General features: G+C 48.7%; 5 protein-coding genes across 5 annotated transcripts; 1 reads left to right on the top strand and 4 right to left on the bottom strand.

The window, feature by feature from the left end:
* Positions 1-108: 108 nt before the first annotated feature.
* On the bottom strand, positions 109-926 carry nctA (negative cofactor 2 transcription regulator complex subunit BUR6; the record flags this gene model as incomplete). Its single annotated transcript, XM_057157210.1, has 2 exons — positions 109-365; positions 467-926. The coding sequence occupies 2 exons, from the start codon at positions 924-926 to the stop codon at positions 109-111; spliced, it is 717 nt and encodes a 238-aa protein (XP_057003060.1).
* A 990-nt stretch (positions 927-1,916) lies between these two features.
* Positions 1,917-5,441, top strand: N7473_011270 (RING finger protein). The gene is made up of 6 exons (XM_057157209.1): positions 1,917-2,006; positions 2,068-2,177; positions 2,253-2,617; positions 2,671-2,947; positions 3,021-3,924; positions 3,981-5,441. The coding sequence occupies exons 1-6, from the start codon at positions 1,963-1,965 to the stop codon at positions 5,062-5,064; spliced, it is 2,784 nt and encodes a 927-aa protein (XP_057003059.1). The 5' UTR covers positions 1,917-1,962; the 3' UTR covers positions 5,065-5,441.
* Positions 5,442-5,591: 150 nt separating this feature from the next.
* N7473_011269 (uncharacterized protein) lies at positions 5,592-6,918 on the bottom strand (the record flags this gene model as incomplete). Its single annotated transcript, XM_057157208.1, has 3 exons — positions 5,592-6,496; positions 6,564-6,719; positions 6,801-6,918. 3 exons carry the CDS (start codon positions 6,916-6,918, stop codon positions 5,592-5,594), a joined length of 1,179 nt encoding a protein of 392 aa, XP_057003058.1.
* A 1,239-nt stretch (positions 6,919-8,157) lies between these two features.
* On the bottom strand, positions 8,158-10,592 carry N7473_011268 (Zn(II)2Cys6 transcription factor domain-containing protein; the record flags this gene model as incomplete). The annotated part of the gene is made up of 3 exons (XM_057157207.1): positions 8,158-8,675; positions 8,728-8,943; positions 9,095-10,592. 3 exons carry the CDS (start codon positions 10,590-10,592, stop codon positions 8,158-8,160), a joined length of 2,232 nt encoding a protein of 743 aa, XP_057003057.1.
* A 3,145-nt stretch (positions 10,593-13,737) lies between these two features.
* On the bottom strand, positions 13,738-14,630 carry N7473_011267 (alpha/beta hydrolase; the record flags this gene model as incomplete). Its single annotated transcript, XM_057157206.1, has 2 exons — positions 13,738-14,073; positions 14,163-14,630. 2 exons carry the CDS (start codon positions 14,628-14,630, stop codon positions 13,738-13,740), a joined length of 804 nt encoding a protein of 267 aa, XP_057003056.1.
* Positions 14,631-19,519: the final 4,889 nt, after the last annotated feature.

Below are 19,519 nucleotides of genomic sequence, written 5' to 3'. Positions count from 1 at the left end.
AGCTATAAGAAAGAAAGAAAAAAAAATGTCTTCCAGATCATCAATGCGCCGGGTGCCGATCCCATCTAGCACGTCGTCAATCGTGTCCAATGGCGCAGTGCTCGTTCATCAATCACTCTCCTCCTTGGGTCGCCGTCCACCTCGCTTCCGACGACCCTCATTTTGATCACTGCCATCATCTTCATGTTTCCGGCCGGCAGGAGCATCGGGAACCTTGGCGATAATATCGGCCAAGAAATCGAGTACTTCGTCCTTGGCGACCGCGTGTTTGAGATGGGTGGCGGTGACGCGCTTCGAGTTGCGCTCCTTGGCTTCTTGGGCAGCTTTGGTGACGAGGGAGATCATGAAGAGCTCTAGTGCTTTGGCTGTAGAGAGAAGATTAAATCATGTCAGTCCCCTATCGCTGGTGATTGTTGATCAAAGGATGAAAGTACGCGACGAAAGAGAAAGAGTCTTTGTTACTTACAGACAGCAATGGGAGTGACTTGGGCCACCTTGCCAACATCCTCATCGGCTTGCATGATGCGCTTGATACGCGCGACGGGGAACTTGGTCTTCACCTCGATGCCAGCCCCGGGGCGAGTTTGGAGAGGCTCCTCTTGCAACGGCGCGACGGCGGGCATTATTTCGGGAGCAGCGGGGACGGGCGCGTCCGCGGACTGCAAACGCGATGAGCGACGGGCCATCTCGTCGAAGTCGTGGAAAGGAGGCACGTACTGTTGGGGAACGCGACTCGAAGTGGGGCGTTGATAAGAAGAAGAGAAGAAGGGGGAGGCGTCGTAGGAGGCGCGCTGGTGGACGGGACTCTGCGGCGCGTAGGAGGGAGTGGGGTTAAAAGTGAAGTTGGAGTTGAGGTTGGAGATGGCGTCGGAGTGAGAGGGAGAGGAGAAGTCGGGCGATCGTGGACGATAATTCTCTTCGGTCATGCTGTGGGGGGGGCCTAGTCTCTTGAAATAGAAAGGGCAGAAAAAAAGAAGAAGAGGAAGAGTGGGGTTGAATCAAAACATCAGGACGGGACTGATATATAGGTAGTGATTCAAATAATAATGATCTCAAAGAAGAGATTCATTCGAGTTTGGATACAGATGGCCCAAGCTCCTCTGCATAGAAACAGGACTACTAGTAGGTAGACTCTGGTGTCCCTTATGCAGTACTGTATGTAGTATTGTGGTAGTACGTAGCCGTGTCGACTCTGATCCCATCCTTACGGGGCGGTCGCGTCCTTTTTAAATTCCGCTCGGGTGGAGCTGCTGATCTTTTTTTTCTTTTCCCTTTTTTCCCTTCTTACTTAAACCATCCCATCTCATCTCATCTTGACTTTCTGACTCCTGCAGGTTTTCCCCTTTTATACTTTTCCTACTTTATTTCTACCACCACGCTTATATTCTTCTTCTTTTGATCCTTCTTCTTATTCTCCTCTATGGCAGCCTAGACTCTGCTTATGTACATATTCGCAGGAATATCAATAATCCAATATTGATCTGCCTAATGTCTCTTTTTGCCCCCATTTTTCTCTGATGCTTTTTTCCGTGGCTTTTGATTTGATCTTTGTTGTTTGGGAATGCCCCGCCGATGACGATAAAAGGCTGTCCGGAGGCGGACAGAAGACACCACAACGATGGTATCGCTGCTCCCTGGTGATGGACCCAAAAATTACTTGATCTAATCTGACGGCGGGCATAATATCAACAAGATTTCCAGCTCAGTCGTATATTTTAGCCATAATTAAATCATTTTAATCTCACTCATCTCAAATCATTACTTTTAATATTTTTTCATCTTAAAGAAACATGTTTGTAAAGTATGAAACCCGTGTCTTGCGTGTCTCGTACTGAAGTACTTCGGCGAAACGTTTGCCCGGCCAAATTCAAGAGCCCAAGCAGTGATACTCAAACTTCTTCCTCTTCTCACGCCAACTTCCTCTGCGACGGTTCCATACTCCGAGTCTCTCTCGATCCAGCCATGGCGGCGGAGGATCCGCCGGCAGGTCTTATGGACATCGCCAGGTACGCTCATCTTCATCCTCGGTCTTCAAGGCTGCTCGTGCTAATCCTCCACCGCATCTAGCACTCTGTCCCAGGATGAAATTCCATTCAAGCTGCGATGCGCCATCTGCAACAAGTTGGCGGTGAATGCCTTTCGCCTTCCTTGCTGTGACCAGTCAATCTGCGAGTCCTGTGAGTTGCGAGGCCAAGGCAATGCTTTTTTTGCTTCAAAATTCCAGCTGACATGATTTTTCTGCGCTACTCTAGGCCAAACATCTCTCCCCGATACCTGCTCCGTATGCGCGCATACTCCGCTCTCGCCAGATCTGTGCAAGCCCAACAAGGCACTTCGAACTACGCTCAAGGCCTTTTTGCGCACGGAGGAGAAGAAACGGGAGAAGGAACGACAGTCAGCGGCACCTGTCACTCCCGTGATCACCACCCCCGCGGAGAAAGATGTGACTCCTACGGAGCCAGTTCCCGAGCAGAAGCAACCCGTCGAGGCTTCGATTGAGATTCCCGAGACTGCTGCGCCCGTGGAGTCGAAAGATGTGGAGGCTACAAACGAAGCTCCGGTTGTCGATGCGGTAGTCGACACGGATGCGCCCGAGCCACCTGCGTTGGCGACTGAGGTATGGCGCTCCATCAGCATGGGAGTACTTGTTCAATGTTCTAACCTTCTCAGTCTGAAACAAATGGCCACGCCGAGCCAGAAGGTGACCAGGCTCCCGATGCCAGCACTGCCCCCGCTACCGACGCAGATGCCCAGCCCACTACCAACGGTGACGAGCCGGCTGGAGATGAATCGGCCTCGAAGGATCCGTCCGAACAGTCTGATGCCAATATGATGAACGCGAACCCCGCGGGCTTCCCCGGTATAGGAGGTTGGAATGGAAATATCAACTTCAACGGGATGAACCCTTACATGGCAAATTCCATGTTCAATTTCCCCAACGGCATGGGTATGTTATATGATCCTTCGTAGTGCTGCTTTTCCTTGAACTTCCGATTTGCTCACCCTTCTACCATTTCTAGGAATGCCCATGGCGATGGACCAAATGGCCGCAAATCAGGGGATGTACGGAATGAACATGACTGGTATGGGCATGAACATGGGAATGAACTTCAACGGGCAGGGCATGTATGGATCTTCAGGATGGGATGGCTCTCAGCAAAACATGTGGCAAGCCGGCCAAGATAAATTCAATCCCAATGCTTTCGCAAATGGCACAGGCCCTCCCTATGGAGGAGGAGCATTTGGCGGATCTAATATGTCTTACCCTTCTAACACGGACTATCAGGCTGGTTACTATGGGCCCGGATACGGCCGTGGAGGTGGGTATCGAGGTCGTGGTCGTGGCTATTATCACGGTGGTCCCGGTCGAGGTGGATATGGAGGCTCTGGACAGGGTCATTTCTCTCCTACTGGTAACTCTGGTCTTCCTAACGGTCAGCCGGCCCCCGGTGGCGGCCTAGCCGGAACTGATGGTACTGCTGGCAACAGTCAAGATCCCTCTCGGATGAATGAGAATGCTGGTACAGACCCCGTATCGAATGGAAATGCACAAACCGCAGATGGCACTGCAGAGGCAGATAATGAGGGCCAGCAATTACAAGGAATCCCCACTATTGACAGCCTGGATCAAGCCTCTGGTTCGATGGAGCCAAACGGGTATCAAAACCATATGGGCCCAGGATATGGCCGTGGCGGGTACATGCGAGGCCCTATGCCCGGAGGTCGTGGGGGTGGTTACTGGGGCGGAATGCCTAATTCGTATCTACCTCAGATGCCGCCCCAAAATCCTGGCGTGGAGGGCGCGCCTGCTGCACCACGCGCAATGCGACAAGGTCTCCCAAATACGAGTGTACTACGGCAACGAGGATTCCATGCTCATGGAAAAGCATCGGTTAGCAGTAATACACCGACACACTCTCAAAGGTAAGCCGAGACTTCACTGTTCACCAAGAGATGAATCCAGTACTAACTCGTTGCAGGGGAAACTCTGAAATTCCCCAGGATGCCATGCGCACTCGATCTCCCTCGAAAGCTCCTTCTCAAGCGCAGGGGCCAGGATCGCGATCCCGTTCGCCATCTCAGGGTCGAGCTTCTCGAGCTCGTTCACCCGATGAGAATCGGGTCAACCAGAGAGAGACAGACTCACAACGACCAGATACTATGCGGCAGCCCCAATTCGCTAACCGCCGCTCGCGCTCCCCGTCAAGGATGTCATCTCGACGATCATCACGACGCAGGGATCGTGACGAGGATCGAGAGCGAAAGAGTGGACAGCGTTCACATCGATCTCGCCGTCAGCATAGTCGAGGCGGCAGCCGCAGTCGCAGTCTCACGAGGAATGGAGACCCCCGCCATCCCGATCGTTTGAAGCAAGTTGCCGAAGAGAAGGAACCGAATGGTCACAGCAAGATATCATCCGATACTGGTGATCGTGGTGATCTCGCCAGCCGTATCAGTAACGGTCATCGATCTGGGAGGGATGGACACAGTCGGCGTGAAGAAGATCGAGAGCGAGACCGCGATCGCGATCGCGATCGTGACCGCGCTCGAGATAGCCGTCATCGTGATAAAGATCGGGAGCAGAATCTACGGGATCGCGACCGGGACTCGGAGCGAGATCGCCGTCAAAACCGGGACCGTGAGCGAGAGCGAGATCGCGAACGTGGTCGCGGAGGGGAACGGGAACGGGAACGGGAACGCGATCGTGGTCGTGACCGTGGTGCTGATCGTGAGAGGGAGCGCAAGCGTCGTCGCGACCGATCTGAATCGCCTAACGCCAACGCCAACGATCGCCCCTCCCAGCCTCAAGCTCGTCGCGTAAAAACCAACGGTGAAGAGCCGAAACGCGACCAACCACGAGCTCAAGCAGCGAAATCAGAATCTGAAAAAGATCCCTACACTCTCGAACGAGAAGCCCGCAACCGCGAGCGCCTCCTGCGTGAACAACAGAATCGAGGCAGCGTCAAATCGAGCAACTCCAAATCCAGCCACCGTCGCGACAGTCGTCAGGAACGCCTCGTTGGTGGCCGGCGCATCAATTACAAGTACGAAGATGAGCTCTAGATTGAGATCCTGTGAGATTAGGCCAATCAGGTCAGGTAACTTCAGACCAGACCAGACTAGGCTCGGCGAGATCTGAATACGACAGATATATCACGGCATATCTTGATGACGATAACAAAAGTTTCCATGGCACGGGAATGGCGTCAGGCATCGTCTCTGTTTGTTTTACTTTTGCTGCTTCTCTCTTCGTCCTTTTCTGGGGGTTTTTTCCCTCCCCTTTTTACTTACTACTTCTTGCATGTTTTTATTCTTCTTTCGCTGTTCACCCAGTGGATCTGGGTGGATGGGCATTGCATCTGGTTCTGGTTGCCTAGGTAGATATGGGATATGAAATGGGCGAGAGGCAAAAGTGCCCTCGGTAGATAGTTTACCCTGAGAAATGAAATCAAAGGGTATCTCACTTCATTTCTGTGTGCTGTTTGTCTATTTACAGTTGTACAACCTAAGCCTGAACACCTCACGATACATTATACACTTTACCCCAACACCACCTGCGTGGTACTGCCCCAGAGTACTGTACTCCAGGCTTAAACCTTGGTAGCATGCTTGGTGACATCGAAGCTATACGAAGGCACCATATCGTGAGCAACGGGGTAATAATCAGCACCCTTGAGCTGCATATCACGAGCATAGTACTCAAAGTGCAGCGCATTATAGCTAATGTCAAGAGTGACAAAGCCATTAGCAGCCTGCTGAGCATTAGCACCAAGCCACTTGGTAAACGGACCCATAGGAACACCGTAGTTGCAATCACCAGCCTCGGCATAGCCCGCTCCACCGGTGAGAACAAAGTTGGTCCCGTTGAACTGGTAGTGGGCCATGCAGTGGTCGTGACCGTTAATAACAACACCGTTGTTCTCGCGGACAATGTCCATCAAAGGCGCGAGCTCGGTGTAGTTGGTCGACGAGGAGATGAAACCGTGGTGGATCTGGAGGATCTTCCAGGTAGCATTGGACTCGGCGAAGGCCTTGCGCAGGAACTCGACTTGGGTCTGGGTGGTCTTGTGGCATTCGATGACGTAGTCGGTGTTGTACACCGAGGTGCTCTGTTGGTACTTGTTGATGAAGCAGTCCGAGTCGACGACGGCGAAGGTCGCGGTCCAGTTGGATCCCTTCAGATCGTAGGTGTAGTAGGGCAGGTTGTCGTTGCCAAAGTACCACCGGTCCTCCATCAGAGGGGCGATACGGGTCTGGAAGTCGACACCGGCTTTGCCGGCCACGACGTCGTGGTTGCCCAGGGCTTGGTACCAGGGCTTGCCGTCGAAGGCTTTGCCGACGTACATGTTGGCCCAGCCTTCGTAGAAGCGCTGGATGCCCTCGGAGGTGAAGTCGACACCGCTGTCGTAGAAGTTGTCGCCGACGGACATGAAGGCGGAGCAGTTCTTCTTGAGGCAGACCTTTTCGATGTACTTGGCGGTGCGAGCTGTCCAGGCTGTTAGCATCGATGTCTTTGCTTTTGACTCCCGCATCGTCCGATCTCTCCCCAGTGTATAACTTACTCTCCTCGATGGTGGCATTGGCGATATCAGCGCGGTCACCAGGGTCACAGTCATTCTGGAGATCGCGAGGGATGGTCACACCATCAGCCTGGAGCTTAGGCAAGGCAGTGTTGCAAAAGTCCAGAGGCAGAGGCTGCCAGCCAGTCCAGCCGTAGTCTACGATAAGTAAACACAAGTCAGACTTTTTGTTGTTTGTGTTTATAGCAGTGGATATCGCCAAGAATATGATCAACATACCTCCCAAAAGACCAACAGTAAGTTTCTCGGCCCCAGTAGGCGCGACAATTGAGTTCGGGGCGGCAGAAGCACCCAGAGCCAGGCCCAGGGTGAGGGCGATACGAGACATGGCAGGCATGTTGGCGAAAAACGAAGGTAGAAAAAGAGTGAACACTTCTCAACCAGCTTTCCGTCTGTGTTGATCAATAAACTCCATGACCCGTATATATACAGTACGGGATTAGGACAACTTCCGAGAAGTGGAATGTCGCCGCCAGGCTGTGACAGGTCTCGCGAAACAGAGCCATTCCTGTGTTGTGCTTTGCTTCCGTTAAATCCGGGTTATTGTCCAGGCAGACGAATACGATAAAAGCTTATTTCACCTTCTAGAAAAGCTTAGCTCTTCTCTTGCAGCTAATGAGATGTCGTGCCGAGCCCTTGTGGTCAAGAAAGCTCCGCCGTTGCCGCCAATGTTGTGGTGTGCGCTCGGACGATGTAATCTCCACGAGTCCTACTCCACCAGACCCCTAAGGACCCCAGCTGCGGGCCGAATACCAATGAAAGTGTGTGTTGCATCCCACGTGGGGGATTTGTTGGGTGAGTATAAGTCTCCTCGTTGAATGCCTTGGCCTATGACACGACTGGAAGGTGAGTTCCGATGATTCGGGCAAATGCAAGAATGTAACAAGGAAAGAGAAGCGGTACAGAAACGACAAGTCACAACGAGAATATAGGGACCTGTGAAATCGACGCCGACAATGACAGCCTCTGCCGCCAGAAACGGCCGCCTTTCCACCCGTAACTTTGGACGGCGAGCCGTTGCTTGACCGCCCGCTCTATTGTACTGCCCCCTATTCTGCACCCAACTAGCACTGTTAGTCATTACCCTCTTGTCCTGCTGTTGACGCTTAACTTCAACGATTGTTCCCCCTGTTTCCACTGGCGACTAAGCGACGCCAAAAATGGCTCCCCTGCGCATCCCAACCCAGGGTCCCCTCCTTCTTAGCCAGCCTATAAGCGCCTATAAGATGCCCCGTCCGCCCTCTCTTCCGGGGTCTTTCAATACCCTCCTCCCCTTATCCCGACCCCGCCGCCTCGATTGCTCTCGATACACTGGTTCTAAGGTTATTTATTAACAGAGATGAAATTTGACCACCTTTTACGACGCGATTCAACAGCACAACCGCCTTTGGGTTCATACGGGACTGTGAGCTATTAGTATTAGAGCTCCGGTTCGGACAAGGCGCCCCATAGAGCCCCCGACTCGTATAGTATCAAGAACTAAACCACCGGTCTGAGAAATTCGGGGAGTGGGGTTGTCTATTACGTATCCACAGTCATAATTTGCCAGTGGTATATATACAAGCCGGTCCCCTAGTCATGTATCGAAGTCACAAGACCAGCATTCCGATATGATATCCCCATACTCGTGCATTAAAGACCTCAAAACCAGTCCGAGTGTTTGAGATCCTCCAATGGTAACGTCAAGCGACATTAGCCCCTTCATAAGACAGTCGATTTGTCTACGCCACGAACCATCTGATGAAAAATCCGGATCTCCATCCGTTCTCCCAAGACCAGGCGACAAGGAAAACCGGAGATTGATAGTATGCACCACAGCCTTCCCCAGAGCCGTCGTTATAACGCTGGGGGTGAGATGATAGGCGGTGATTGGAGCTTCAGGGGCAAGCCCATGTTGAAGATTAAACGCCTCTTCGATGGGTAATGCAAGGACGCTTTCGATTATTTGGGCAACGGAGGAAACCGCTTCCCGTTCGTGTATTCGGACGCTTTGGCCGATTTCCTGCGACAGATTGTGGCTCACTAGGTCTACAAAGGGTTTCAGTGCCTCTGCGAGAACAAGTATTCCAGCATTCCAAGGCAAAACAAGAGTAACTGGGGCCACGCATCAGCAAGATATAAAAGGATAGCAGAAGAGGGATCTTACCACAAGATACCCTTGATGCCAAAGAAAGATCCCAGAAAATATCTCTACAGCGCTCGATGAAGGGTCGGAGAGTCTCATCTATTTTCCCAACGACGGCCACCACGGAATTGATTGATTTCAGTAATTCGGGATTAAGGTGCTGGGGATTATCGTGCAGCAGTCGGAGGTCATTCTTCACATCCGCGATCTTTCTCCAGATATAGAAAGCCTTTGATGCTACACGTCGACATATATCAGGGATGGTTCGGTCGCACCCTCTCGTAGTACACAAGAAAAATGCTGGAGGCACTGGAACTCCAGGGGTAAAACCTGGCAGATATTAATTTTGCATTCTAGCCTATTTTCAATGGCTATAATTCGAACCTACTAATTTCGTTGGAAAGGGGATCTGGGAGTTGACATTGATGAGTTGACGTCAGAGCGGCTCCAGTATCACGAATAAACCCGGACCATCGCACAATGGCCAGGCTGGCTTCCGCAAGAGCACCGTAGTGAGATGATGGCCCTAGGGTAGCGCAGTAGTTTTGGACGAGTTCATCTAGTTCGCGCAGCTTCTGCAGCCCCAGGCTGAGAAATTCATGCTCTATGTCAGCCTTGTTTGAATCATCGAGAGCGCTCATTGGGATAGCCACTCCATCGAAAATTAATGTTGCAAACATAGCCCGAAAGGACCGAACCGACTTCGCTTCCTGGATGGCCAGACGAGCTTGGTACCAGGCGTCAGTATAAAGATCGCATAGAGAACTGCGAGCTGATTGCTTCCCACGAAATCTGGCGATAGAAATTTCATTAGTAGAGGTCCAGTACTCTCCTTCAGACCCAACACTAGGTAGCCACTGTAAAGCAAATACTCGGAGCGCTGCATTGAGCGCTGCGTCAGACTTTCTTTTTGAAGAAAGACTTATTCTATTCCCATAAAGATCTCCAAAATGGTCCAAGAATTTTGCACATCCCACAATTGTCATCCTGTAAGCTTCGTCGTGGGTATGATCGCGAGAACTCGGTGACCCGCTGTCCTGTAATTGACCCGATGAATTGAGAGAATCCGCAAGAGAGTCTATTGCTTGTTGAGATGAGGTGAATGACTCCATATCTGGTCCCAGAAGCATCGTTAACCGGGCAGGTGTCGGTTTGTCAGAGCTTCCAGGCCTGCTGTTTTCTATCTTGTAACGAATTCGCGTTGCATATAAATTAATGTCGCAATCCAGGAACCTCGTCGCGGAACCCGTAAAGATCGCATCATATATAGTGATCAGCCGCTCATTGAGTATTCTGGAGTCTAATTTCGAGTTCAATAGGTGTATGGGGCTGCGGGATGAGCTCCCAGGTACGAATTTCGTCCCATATGAAACGTGATTCGCTGGCTGTGACTGATTTGGTAGAAGAAAACGGCTTCGGTCATTTTGTGAGTCAGATTGTGCCTCGGAGGCAAGCAGCGTTGGGTTAGCCGTGGCGGGTAGCTGTAAATCGTTCGCAAAGTAATTGTCGATGTCAAAATTGAGCCATGCGGCAAAATCATCATCACAGGTGTTGGAAGGCCTGAACGCGCTTTTTGGGGTTCTCCCAAGGGTTTGTGATGAGTTTTCGGGTAGTAAGTGACCATCAGATTCATATGCCGAGACTTGATTCGATTTCAATTTACTCCGTCGCTGTCGATTTCTTGGTCGTGAGCTCAATCGAGATGTAGCAAAATTAAATGTGCATGTATGCCCCAGGCGTGCGCAATGCGCACAAGAGATATTCGGGTCAATTGATACATCAGAAGGGAAAAAGCAGCGGCGTTTAGAGCGTCTGCAGGGATCGCAGCTCGAAAATTGACGGCGCTGCGGCTCCGACGGGGATGCGAACTCCCCGGGACTGGACATGTTGAGCATCGCGAAATTAGCTCAGGACAGAGCCCAACGCGTAGTGCAATATTTCTATGAAAGTGCGGATGGGACTATGGTCAGCTTCTGCATTGAAAGCCGGACGCGACCGAATGGCAAGTAGTTTTTTGTTCTGGAATATCTGTGCCCTCCATGATATTGCGGCCCACCCACCGCTTCCGCTTATGGGTGCGCCCTAAATCCCCGTCACCCCTAAATCCCCGTCACATTTTTACCATTCGATTTCAACTCCCTTTCCCAACCACCCAATATGCCTAAATACTCCAATTTTGACGAGGATCGCCTGCAGAAGGCCTGTAAAGCCGTTCTACACCAAAAAAAGCCGAATATCGCTAAAACTGCGCGTGAATTTAGCGTGTCTCGAACTACCCTTGCCGATCGCGTCAAGAAGGCCCGATCGCCCTTTTCTACCACTGAATCGCGCAAGAATGCGCTTACATCACATCAGGAGAAGGCTTTGACTGCTTGGATAGTCAAAATGTGCGATTGGAACCTACCGCCTACTGCAAAGCTTATAGAAGCGTGGGCAAATCAGGCCCTTACGCGCGCTGATGCGGGTCGGCAGCCGGTTGGCAAGAATTGGGCATACTACTTTATATCACGCCTTCCAAAGCACCTATCCCTCGCTCCAGTGAAGCAGAATCTAAAGGAATCAAAGCGCATTCAAGCCGAAGATGCAGGGGCTCTCTCTTTCTGGTATGATCAGCTTGCAACCCTGCTAAAGGATATCCCTGCAAGGCTAGTCTATAACTTCGATGAGTGTGGTTTCCAACCTGGCCAGGGCCAGTCTCGTAAGGTTATTAATGGTAGATTGCACTGCCCTGACCTTGCTGAAGCTGAGCGAGGCGAAACTATCACTGCACTCGAATGTATTGCTGCTGACGGCTGGCAAATGGATCCGCTATTTATCTTTAAAAGCGGCGGGGTCTTTATGGAGAGCTGGTTCCATAATAGTGAGGATTTACCTCTAAACACACTTACTGCTACCTCACCGAATGGCTGGATTTCTGATGAAATTGCTTCTGAATGGCTATATCATTTTATTTCAGCTACTGCTACACCCGACCGTCTAAAAAAGGGTGAAAAGCGCTTCCTACTCTTTGATGGCCACGGAGCACATCTTACCCTCGAATTCCTTGAGATATGCGAGTTAGCTGATATTATACCATTCGGCTTTATACCTCATTCAACACATCTCTGTCAGCCACTTGATGGTAAGCCATTTTTGAGCTATAAGCAGCAATTTCGGCTTATGAATAATGAGCTATCTTTCTGGGGTGGTCAGCCATGTGGTAAACCGGATTTTCTACGGGTAATTGGGCCTGTACGAGCGAAGGCATTTAACCAACGAATTATTCGGCAATCCTTCAAAGATCGTGGTATTTGGCCAGTCAACGGCCAAAATATAGTAGATAAACTAGCTAGCCAGCTAGAATTTACTCCTCTTCACGCACCTGATCTTCGCGCTCATGGAGAACCCCGAACTCCATCACCGGAGCCTACAAATTTACTATCATCAAGCGTGGAGAATACCCCTCCGAAGTCAATTGAAGCGCTAGAGAAGAATCAGAAGAAGATATCAAAGAAGGTGGCTACCTTTGACCCGAAGGTTCAGCGAGATATTGCAATGCTTCACAATCACCACAGGATAATCTACGAGCGGCTTATGATGGCGGAAGCGACTGTTTCGCGAATTAGGGCCGCTCAGGAGCCCTTGAGGCGCCCAATTACCAAGCGCCAGGTTAAACCGCTTAGCCAAACTGGTATACTAAGCGTTCGCGATGCGAATCGGTCAATCAAGACTAGAAAGGAGAAAGAGGCTGCTGCGGAGGAGAGGAAGCTTGCGAAGCAGTATAAGCAGGCTACTGGTTTGGATATGCCAAAGAGGCCCCAGGAGGATATTGATAGGTCTACCGAATCGGCTAGAGTAGCCCTGGAGCGAGGAGATCTTTTTTATTTAGGCTAGTTATCTAATTTGATGGTTTTTTTAGACGCATGGTAAAAATGTGACGGGGATTTAGGGGTGACGGGGATTTAGGGCGCACCCATAAGCGGAAGCGGTGGGTGGGCCGCAATATCATGGAGGGCACAGATACCTAATAGTGGCTCGGGGCGGATTTGCTCCGCAGACAACATGAATTTTCCAAGACAGGCAGCTGGAATGTCCAACGCAGCTGTTAAGAGCTCAATTGCCCTTATTTGGATGCGCAGATTAGCGAGGGTCGAAGTTCAAGGAGCTGATGTGAAACCGGCTGTTCTCGTTGACCCAACGGTGACTACAGGTCATCGTACGTAACTAAAGGTTCAGCATAGCGACCTCCCACTTGATTACTAAGGTTACTTGCGTTGTTCAGCGTGCGCAGCTCCGCTATTTCCTATTTAAGTTTAGCTTCTATTTCACTTCAGGTTTGAAATCACTTGGTATCTGTGCCTTTTTACCCACCCACACAGTCCCGTTGCGCTTCGACAGCCTTATTTGGGCCAGATTCTCCAAGGCAATCAAGCAGATGGAACCTTGGAATTGAATGACGAAAACTAAAATGAAATTTTGATTATATCCTCACGAAAGATGTATTTGATAATTCTGGCCGTTGGAAATATCCTCTACGGGGTTTCCGTAGGACTCTAATCAAAGGGGCATTCTTGTTCAATTCAATGAACCTCCCAATGGTCAACATCATTAGAGTACCCGAGTCGGGTTCGAGGGATTGAAGACGGCAGTTATTCGCGCATTTGGATTCTGATCGGCTAATATCGGGATATCCCTGGCATAGAACAGAAGAGCAATACTTTATCTGCCAAATCTTGGATCTTATGTTTAGACCAAAGCCCTATGTATGTCAAGACAGAGCTGAATAGTGCATAGACTAGTATGAATGGGAAGACGGATAACTACCAGAATCATCAGAAAACAGTGATTGATTGAAGAAGAGAAATCTAAGTGTATAGAAAGGAAAGGGTCCGGGTTGAGCCGTCCCCGTGCGGTGTAACTGAGTATTCAGAGTATCATACCGAAGTCGAGGTGTTACCCACTTTTACATACAAATACGCAGGCAATTTGGTATTCCACATCACAACTCTCTTGTCACTGAAATATACGTCTCCACTTTTCCACGACAAGAAGCTAAACGTTCTCCCCTGCCGCCCTGCGAACACAACGAACGACATAGTTTGGGTTGCTTAAGAAAGGCGAATGGCCTTCGTCACATCGCTCAACATGCAATGCACCATTTCCCTGTGCCACCATTCTTTCTTGTATGCAGGCTGCCAAAGCCTGGTCATTTCGACACACAATGTACGTGCTTGGAATCTCAAGATACGCTGTGTACGTAACTGGCACAGATAATGGAGCCGCCGGAAATGACCCTAAAAGAGAAACTGCATTTTCTGCATCTTCAGGATCGCAGCCATTGTACAGAGCCATGCCACAGACATCTTTGTCAAGCACCATGGATCCATCCTAAGAAATTATATTAGGGACCGGGGACACTCTAATATAATATGGTCCTTGGAAGCAAACACACATCGAAGGAAGAAAGGTAATCTTACCGGCTTAAAATGAATTCCGCCGTATTTTTCCTGCATCTCTTTCCGCTGCTTGTCCAGCTCCTCCTCTTCGGGGGTGGTGGGTATCATCTGGCCTGCATAGCTTTGGCCTTTCGGCAAAGCCATTGCACACATATAGACGAGCCGGGAGACTGAGCCTTTCAGCCCTTTCGCCTCTCGACTTTCTTTTCCGAGTCCTTTAACTGCTTCGGACATAGCAATACCACCAAATGAGTGAGCAAGGGTAATGACATCTTTGCCAGCATCTAGATACTTCAAGATGACGCGACGGACTTCTTCTGCATCTTTCTCCCAGGTAGCATGAGGTGGATGTGAGTCGATGGAAGGAAGTTCGACTCCTTCTGCTTCGTAGCCCAGGTTTTTGAGACCATTAATGACATATTGATAGTGCTGTGGCCTGTGCCACGCGCCTGGCACAATAACGACAGCTGGTTTATCCATTGCCAACATATTGCGAAATGGGAGCTGGGCAAAGAGCAAGAGTTTCAAATGAATTCCGCAGTCCCAGGGAGATGCAAGAATTTATATACTGCAACTTTCTTCCTCGCCAGGAGCATCGGTTCCGCCTTTTTTTATCTTTGCTGCCGAAAGTAGGAGAAGGACCCATAAAAGTTACTTTTCCACAGCCACCATTGGTTATCAGTCGCGACTAGACCTCGACAGGAGTCGCGACTCTCCAGGTCCGGTCCGGTTCCAGAACCGCCAAGACCCGGTTCAGGTTCTGGGTTTTTAGAACCGCGATTCTACACTTGGGCTCTTGGAACCGACCCTGCAGGTTCTTGAAGACCCTGCAGGTTCCTCAAACACTGCAAACTAGGGAAGCCCCGTGACCTGCATATTTTATGCAGTTTTGGTCCGTATTTTCAAGTATTCGTCTTACATCTCTACACGGAAAGAAGAAATAGAATTGAAGCAGATTAGGCAGATTTTAACGCAATATAATAGCATGTAATTGGGGTTCTATCTTTTCTATAGCTTTTGATATTCATATAAATCTTCATCTCTTCGTATACGCTTCGGAACCCGCCCAGATGTACGCCTTTAGGTACAGCTATTCTGTGGAAGAGGTATCCCATCTTCTTCGTCTTCACTATTCCCGTCTTGTTGAATAAGCGGCGCCTGGGTACTAGGTAGAGCTGTTGCTGTTGGTTCGATTCTTAGTCTTTTACCAAGGACACTCTCATCGGCTACCTGATTCGGCTCAGATATTGTATCAGTGTAGTCCTCTTCCTCCTCCTCCTCCTCCTCCTCATTATCACTAATCAGATCGAACACCTCCTCCTTCTTTTTCTAAGCCTTATTCTCTTCCTTTCTGGCATGAATCTCTTGTATAGATAGATACTCATCAATAAAGGCCAGCTTCTCCGATTCAATATCAAAGCGAGTGGTACACATCATCATTATAAGATCCTAGATAGTTTTGGGCTTTAGAGATCCTCGGCGGTAGTGACAGATATCACGAGCAGAATTAAATAACCGCTCAACACCAGCACCAGATACAGGAGTAGAAAGGATATCTCTTGCGAGGCTTGCGAGAATAGGAAGTTCATTCTGATTATCCTTCCAGAACACACACGGATTAATCAGACGAGTACCTATCGGCAAGGTTAGTATATAACAAGTACGAGAGAGAACGTCCACTTACTACTACCCAGGTAACGCCTAAGCTTATCATTAACGCTCGTCTGAGACTGGCTAGATTAGGCAGTTGATACCATCAACTCTAGGTTAGAGACCTGTGCTGCGGAGGGTACACTACCACGCATAGGTTAGGACTGCAAATAACGCTTCTCATATAGGATAAGGTACTTCTCGAGACTCTTACGGTATCGAGGAGCCTACTCTAGCTCCCACTCTGGCTTCTGAAAGAATTCAATCTTATTCTGAGGTGCCATAATAGTAGCAATCGGATAGAGATCATCGCCAATATCGTCTGTCGCCATATAGTACTGCGAAAGCTTTTTCCTTGCAAATTTAAGTGCTCTAAGCATCACAGTCTTCCACTTAGCCTGCTTTCGCACTAGCTATCCCTTTGACTTCTCTAGGTAAGCAAAGAGGGCATTATAGATACCAAAGACGGTGTAGATAGTGATATCCCTGCTCTTTGAGACCTCATTGGTAAAGCTGAAGAACGGTTAGGTGATTAAAAGAAGATAGTCGACTTAACGCCATTCCTCTTCGTTTAGTTGAAGATCTACCTAGTTATATACCCGGCAGAACTCATTAAACGTTGACTGTAGCCGTTTCGCTCGCCGGAGCATCAGAAAGGTTAAATTCCAGCGGGTTTTAACATCTTGCATCGGCACAAGCTTTAGCTCTTTAGTCTGGAGCTCTAAGAAATACTCTCGGCGCTAGGGACTCTTGTTGATGTGGACAGCAAGCTTTCGGATCTAGTGGATAGAAGACTATTAGTAAGGTTAGAAAGATAAGTAAGAGGTAACCGTACCTTATTTAGCGTATAGATGATCTTATAATTCTCTCGGCGAGAGGATACAGTTCCACTAGTAAAATCCATCTCTTCCCGCTCATTCTTCGGATTAGCGTCTATCTAGCCAAGAAGCTCTTTCAGACTAAGCTGAATAACGTGTGCAATACATAGCATACGGATAACAGGTATATTGCTTGGTAGCTCAAGCCCCTAAATAGATCCCTTAAGGCTCTCTACCAGCGTTGAGTTATTAGACGCGTTATCAGTAGTAATAGTTAATACCCTATCCTCAACTCTATGCTTCTGCAATAGTAGGAAGAGAACTGCGCCAAGATTTATACTAGTATACGAACTATAAACAGGTTCAAAGCCAAGCAGTATCTCGCGGTAGTTCCAGTCTTGGTCAATAAAATACCCAGTAACTGCCATAAAGGCCTAGCGGAAAGGTGAGGTCCAACAATCTAATACAATAGAGAGCTTCCTATCCTTAGGTAGCGTTTGAAGGAGACTCTGTTGCCGTTCTTTAACGATTACATATAGCCGACGACGGATAGTAATCGATGTGGGTAATTCGGGCATACTTAGGGCAAGACGGATTATTTTAACTAAAGCGCGAAACTAGGGGTGTTCAACAAGCTAGAACGGTAGTTGTAAGCTTAAGAGGAAGATAAGAATCCTCTCAATCTAGGCATCGTTTGTAAAGGCAGACTTTTGGGGTGCGAGATATATCTAGTGTAAACCTAATATTATTATAAGTCGGACAAGTAGATATATTTGTTAACTTACCCTATTTTGGATAAGTCTTCGAATATCCTTTGACTGTGGTGTCTTTTTCCGACAATTAACACTCCCCTAGTAGTGTTTATTTATAGAAGACGTTCCTCGGTGACTATCTGCGGGGTGTGAAAGGGTATAATCGCATATTTTGCACATAACCCTCGGTTCCCTATCAGAAATAGCAGCAACTTAGTAAAAATGCTTCCAGCATTCTACTGTTCGTGCTCTACGCTTATCCTCGAACAGATTGCGGTTAATACAGCTACCAAACTCGGTTTTCAACCACTATTCGATAAATTCATTGTTCACCATCTCCGTCCACAATACAAAGTTCTTCCTTCTTAGAGATCCAACGCGCTTAAGGATCTCTAGCGGAGATACTAATCGAGGGTGAGAAAAAACAATATCCGTGGTATAATCTGAAGTCTCGCTGTATAACGCATTAGGGGGGAAGGATTGGACGCTATCGGATAGAAGGAAAGGTAGGTTATCTTAAGGTGTATCCTCGAAGATAGATAAGGGATACTAATCGGAGAACTAAGAGAGTTAACTCTGTGACATTATGAATAAGAGAACAGAGGTATAAGGGAGAGTAGATAGACAGAAGAGACTTACAGAAAGCCCTATAACTAGGAAAGGATTTATCAGAAAAGTTAGCATACCGCGGTCGTCGCTAGCTATACGAACGCGTAGATATTTCAATATAGACTAGGTCTACTGCCGCTGCGCGTAATAATTGGCTATTAAAACCTACACCGCCAGGTTCTCTCAGGTTCTTCCCGGGTCGAACTAGGTAGAACCTGGCAGCCCCGGAGAACCTAGCAGCCCCTAGGGTTGTAGCATTTCTACAGAAATCAGCCGACCGAAGACTTCAGCAGATACTACGGCCAAGTAGATTAGCTACTTTGGACGACAAAAATTGTTCATATTAGCAGGCCGATTTAAATTTAAAAAGCTAATGTTACTTCTGAGAGCTATCCTGTTCATTTGAGCATATTTTTAGCTTGTTCAATTGAGATTCTAGGCGTCTATATTATTTAAAGCGGTTCTACAGAGCTACATAAGGCAAAATATATATTTCCACTATCTTACACTACGATCTCTTTAGTATACTATCTCCCCACCCACAAAGACTAAAGTAAGATTGAATCTAAAGGTAAAGCTATATTTCTAGCCGAAATAACTGACATACGAGATCATTTCATATAATTTCATGTACTAGCAAGGTACAGTCGAAGACCAGTTGATGCCGAAACCAGAACAGGTATAAATAACAGTAATAAAAAGGAATGAATCAGCAATTTATCCAGCCAAAATAGGAAATTTCTTGGCAAAATTATGCACTCCAGGTTCCTGCAGGTGCGAACTGGGAAGAGCCTGCAGGGTTGTTGGTCCGGTTCCAGTTCTACAAGTTGGAACCTGGGACCCGGATGGTCCGACTCCAGGTTCTGACCTGAGGAACCGGAACCGGACCATGTCGAGGCCTAGTCGCGACGGAGCCGATGTAGCTCGGCTCCGCTCTACTGGCTCCACTCCTTAGATGAAGAATCAGCAAATGCTACTCATTTTATTCACAGAGTCGTCCCCTACATAAAACCCTTAGTGGTACAAGATTGCTTGAATAATTTGCAAATATACAGGGTCGGGAGAAATCCCAGAAGCGATATATCACATTGACCCCAATTTCACTGTTCTTGATGCATAATTCTTTCGCATAATTTTCAACCCCCCTGCGATGTTGATAGCGATGATCCTGACGACAATGACTAAACAGATGGGAACGATTCTGGTGTTGACATCGTCGCGTAACCACGTCTAACGAAGAGGCTGAGGCGAACTGCTGCAACGAAGATCCTACCCGTTCAGGCTCGACGTGAAAGCCCACATCGCGTGTTCTCCTCGCCAGCTCCAGCAAATGAAATTGCAAGCCCATGTCCCGGCACAAGTTTGCAGGACATGCAAACTATTCCCATTAAAGGCTTTCTGACGCGGCAAACGTTTCTATCAAGGGTCATCTACTCGTGTATCTTTGAGGAAGATAGGCAAACTGCTTGTCTGCATGAGCCAACAAAAGCTCCCGCGTACGAGGAAAGCTTAGAGAAAACAGCTCACACCACGCAGCGCAGCAACAAAA

The sequence above is a fragment of the Penicillium subrubescens genome (genome assembly GCF_028828155.1).
Source record: "Penicillium subrubescens strain IBT 31985 chromosome Unknown utg000010l_segment0_segment0, whole genome shotgun sequence".
NCBI classification, from domain to species: Eukaryota; Fungi; Ascomycota; class Eurotiomycetes; order Eurotiales; family Aspergillaceae; genus Penicillium; species Penicillium subrubescens.
Note: the sequence above shows the minus strand (reverse complement) of the source record. Positions and strands in the feature narration are given on the sequence as shown.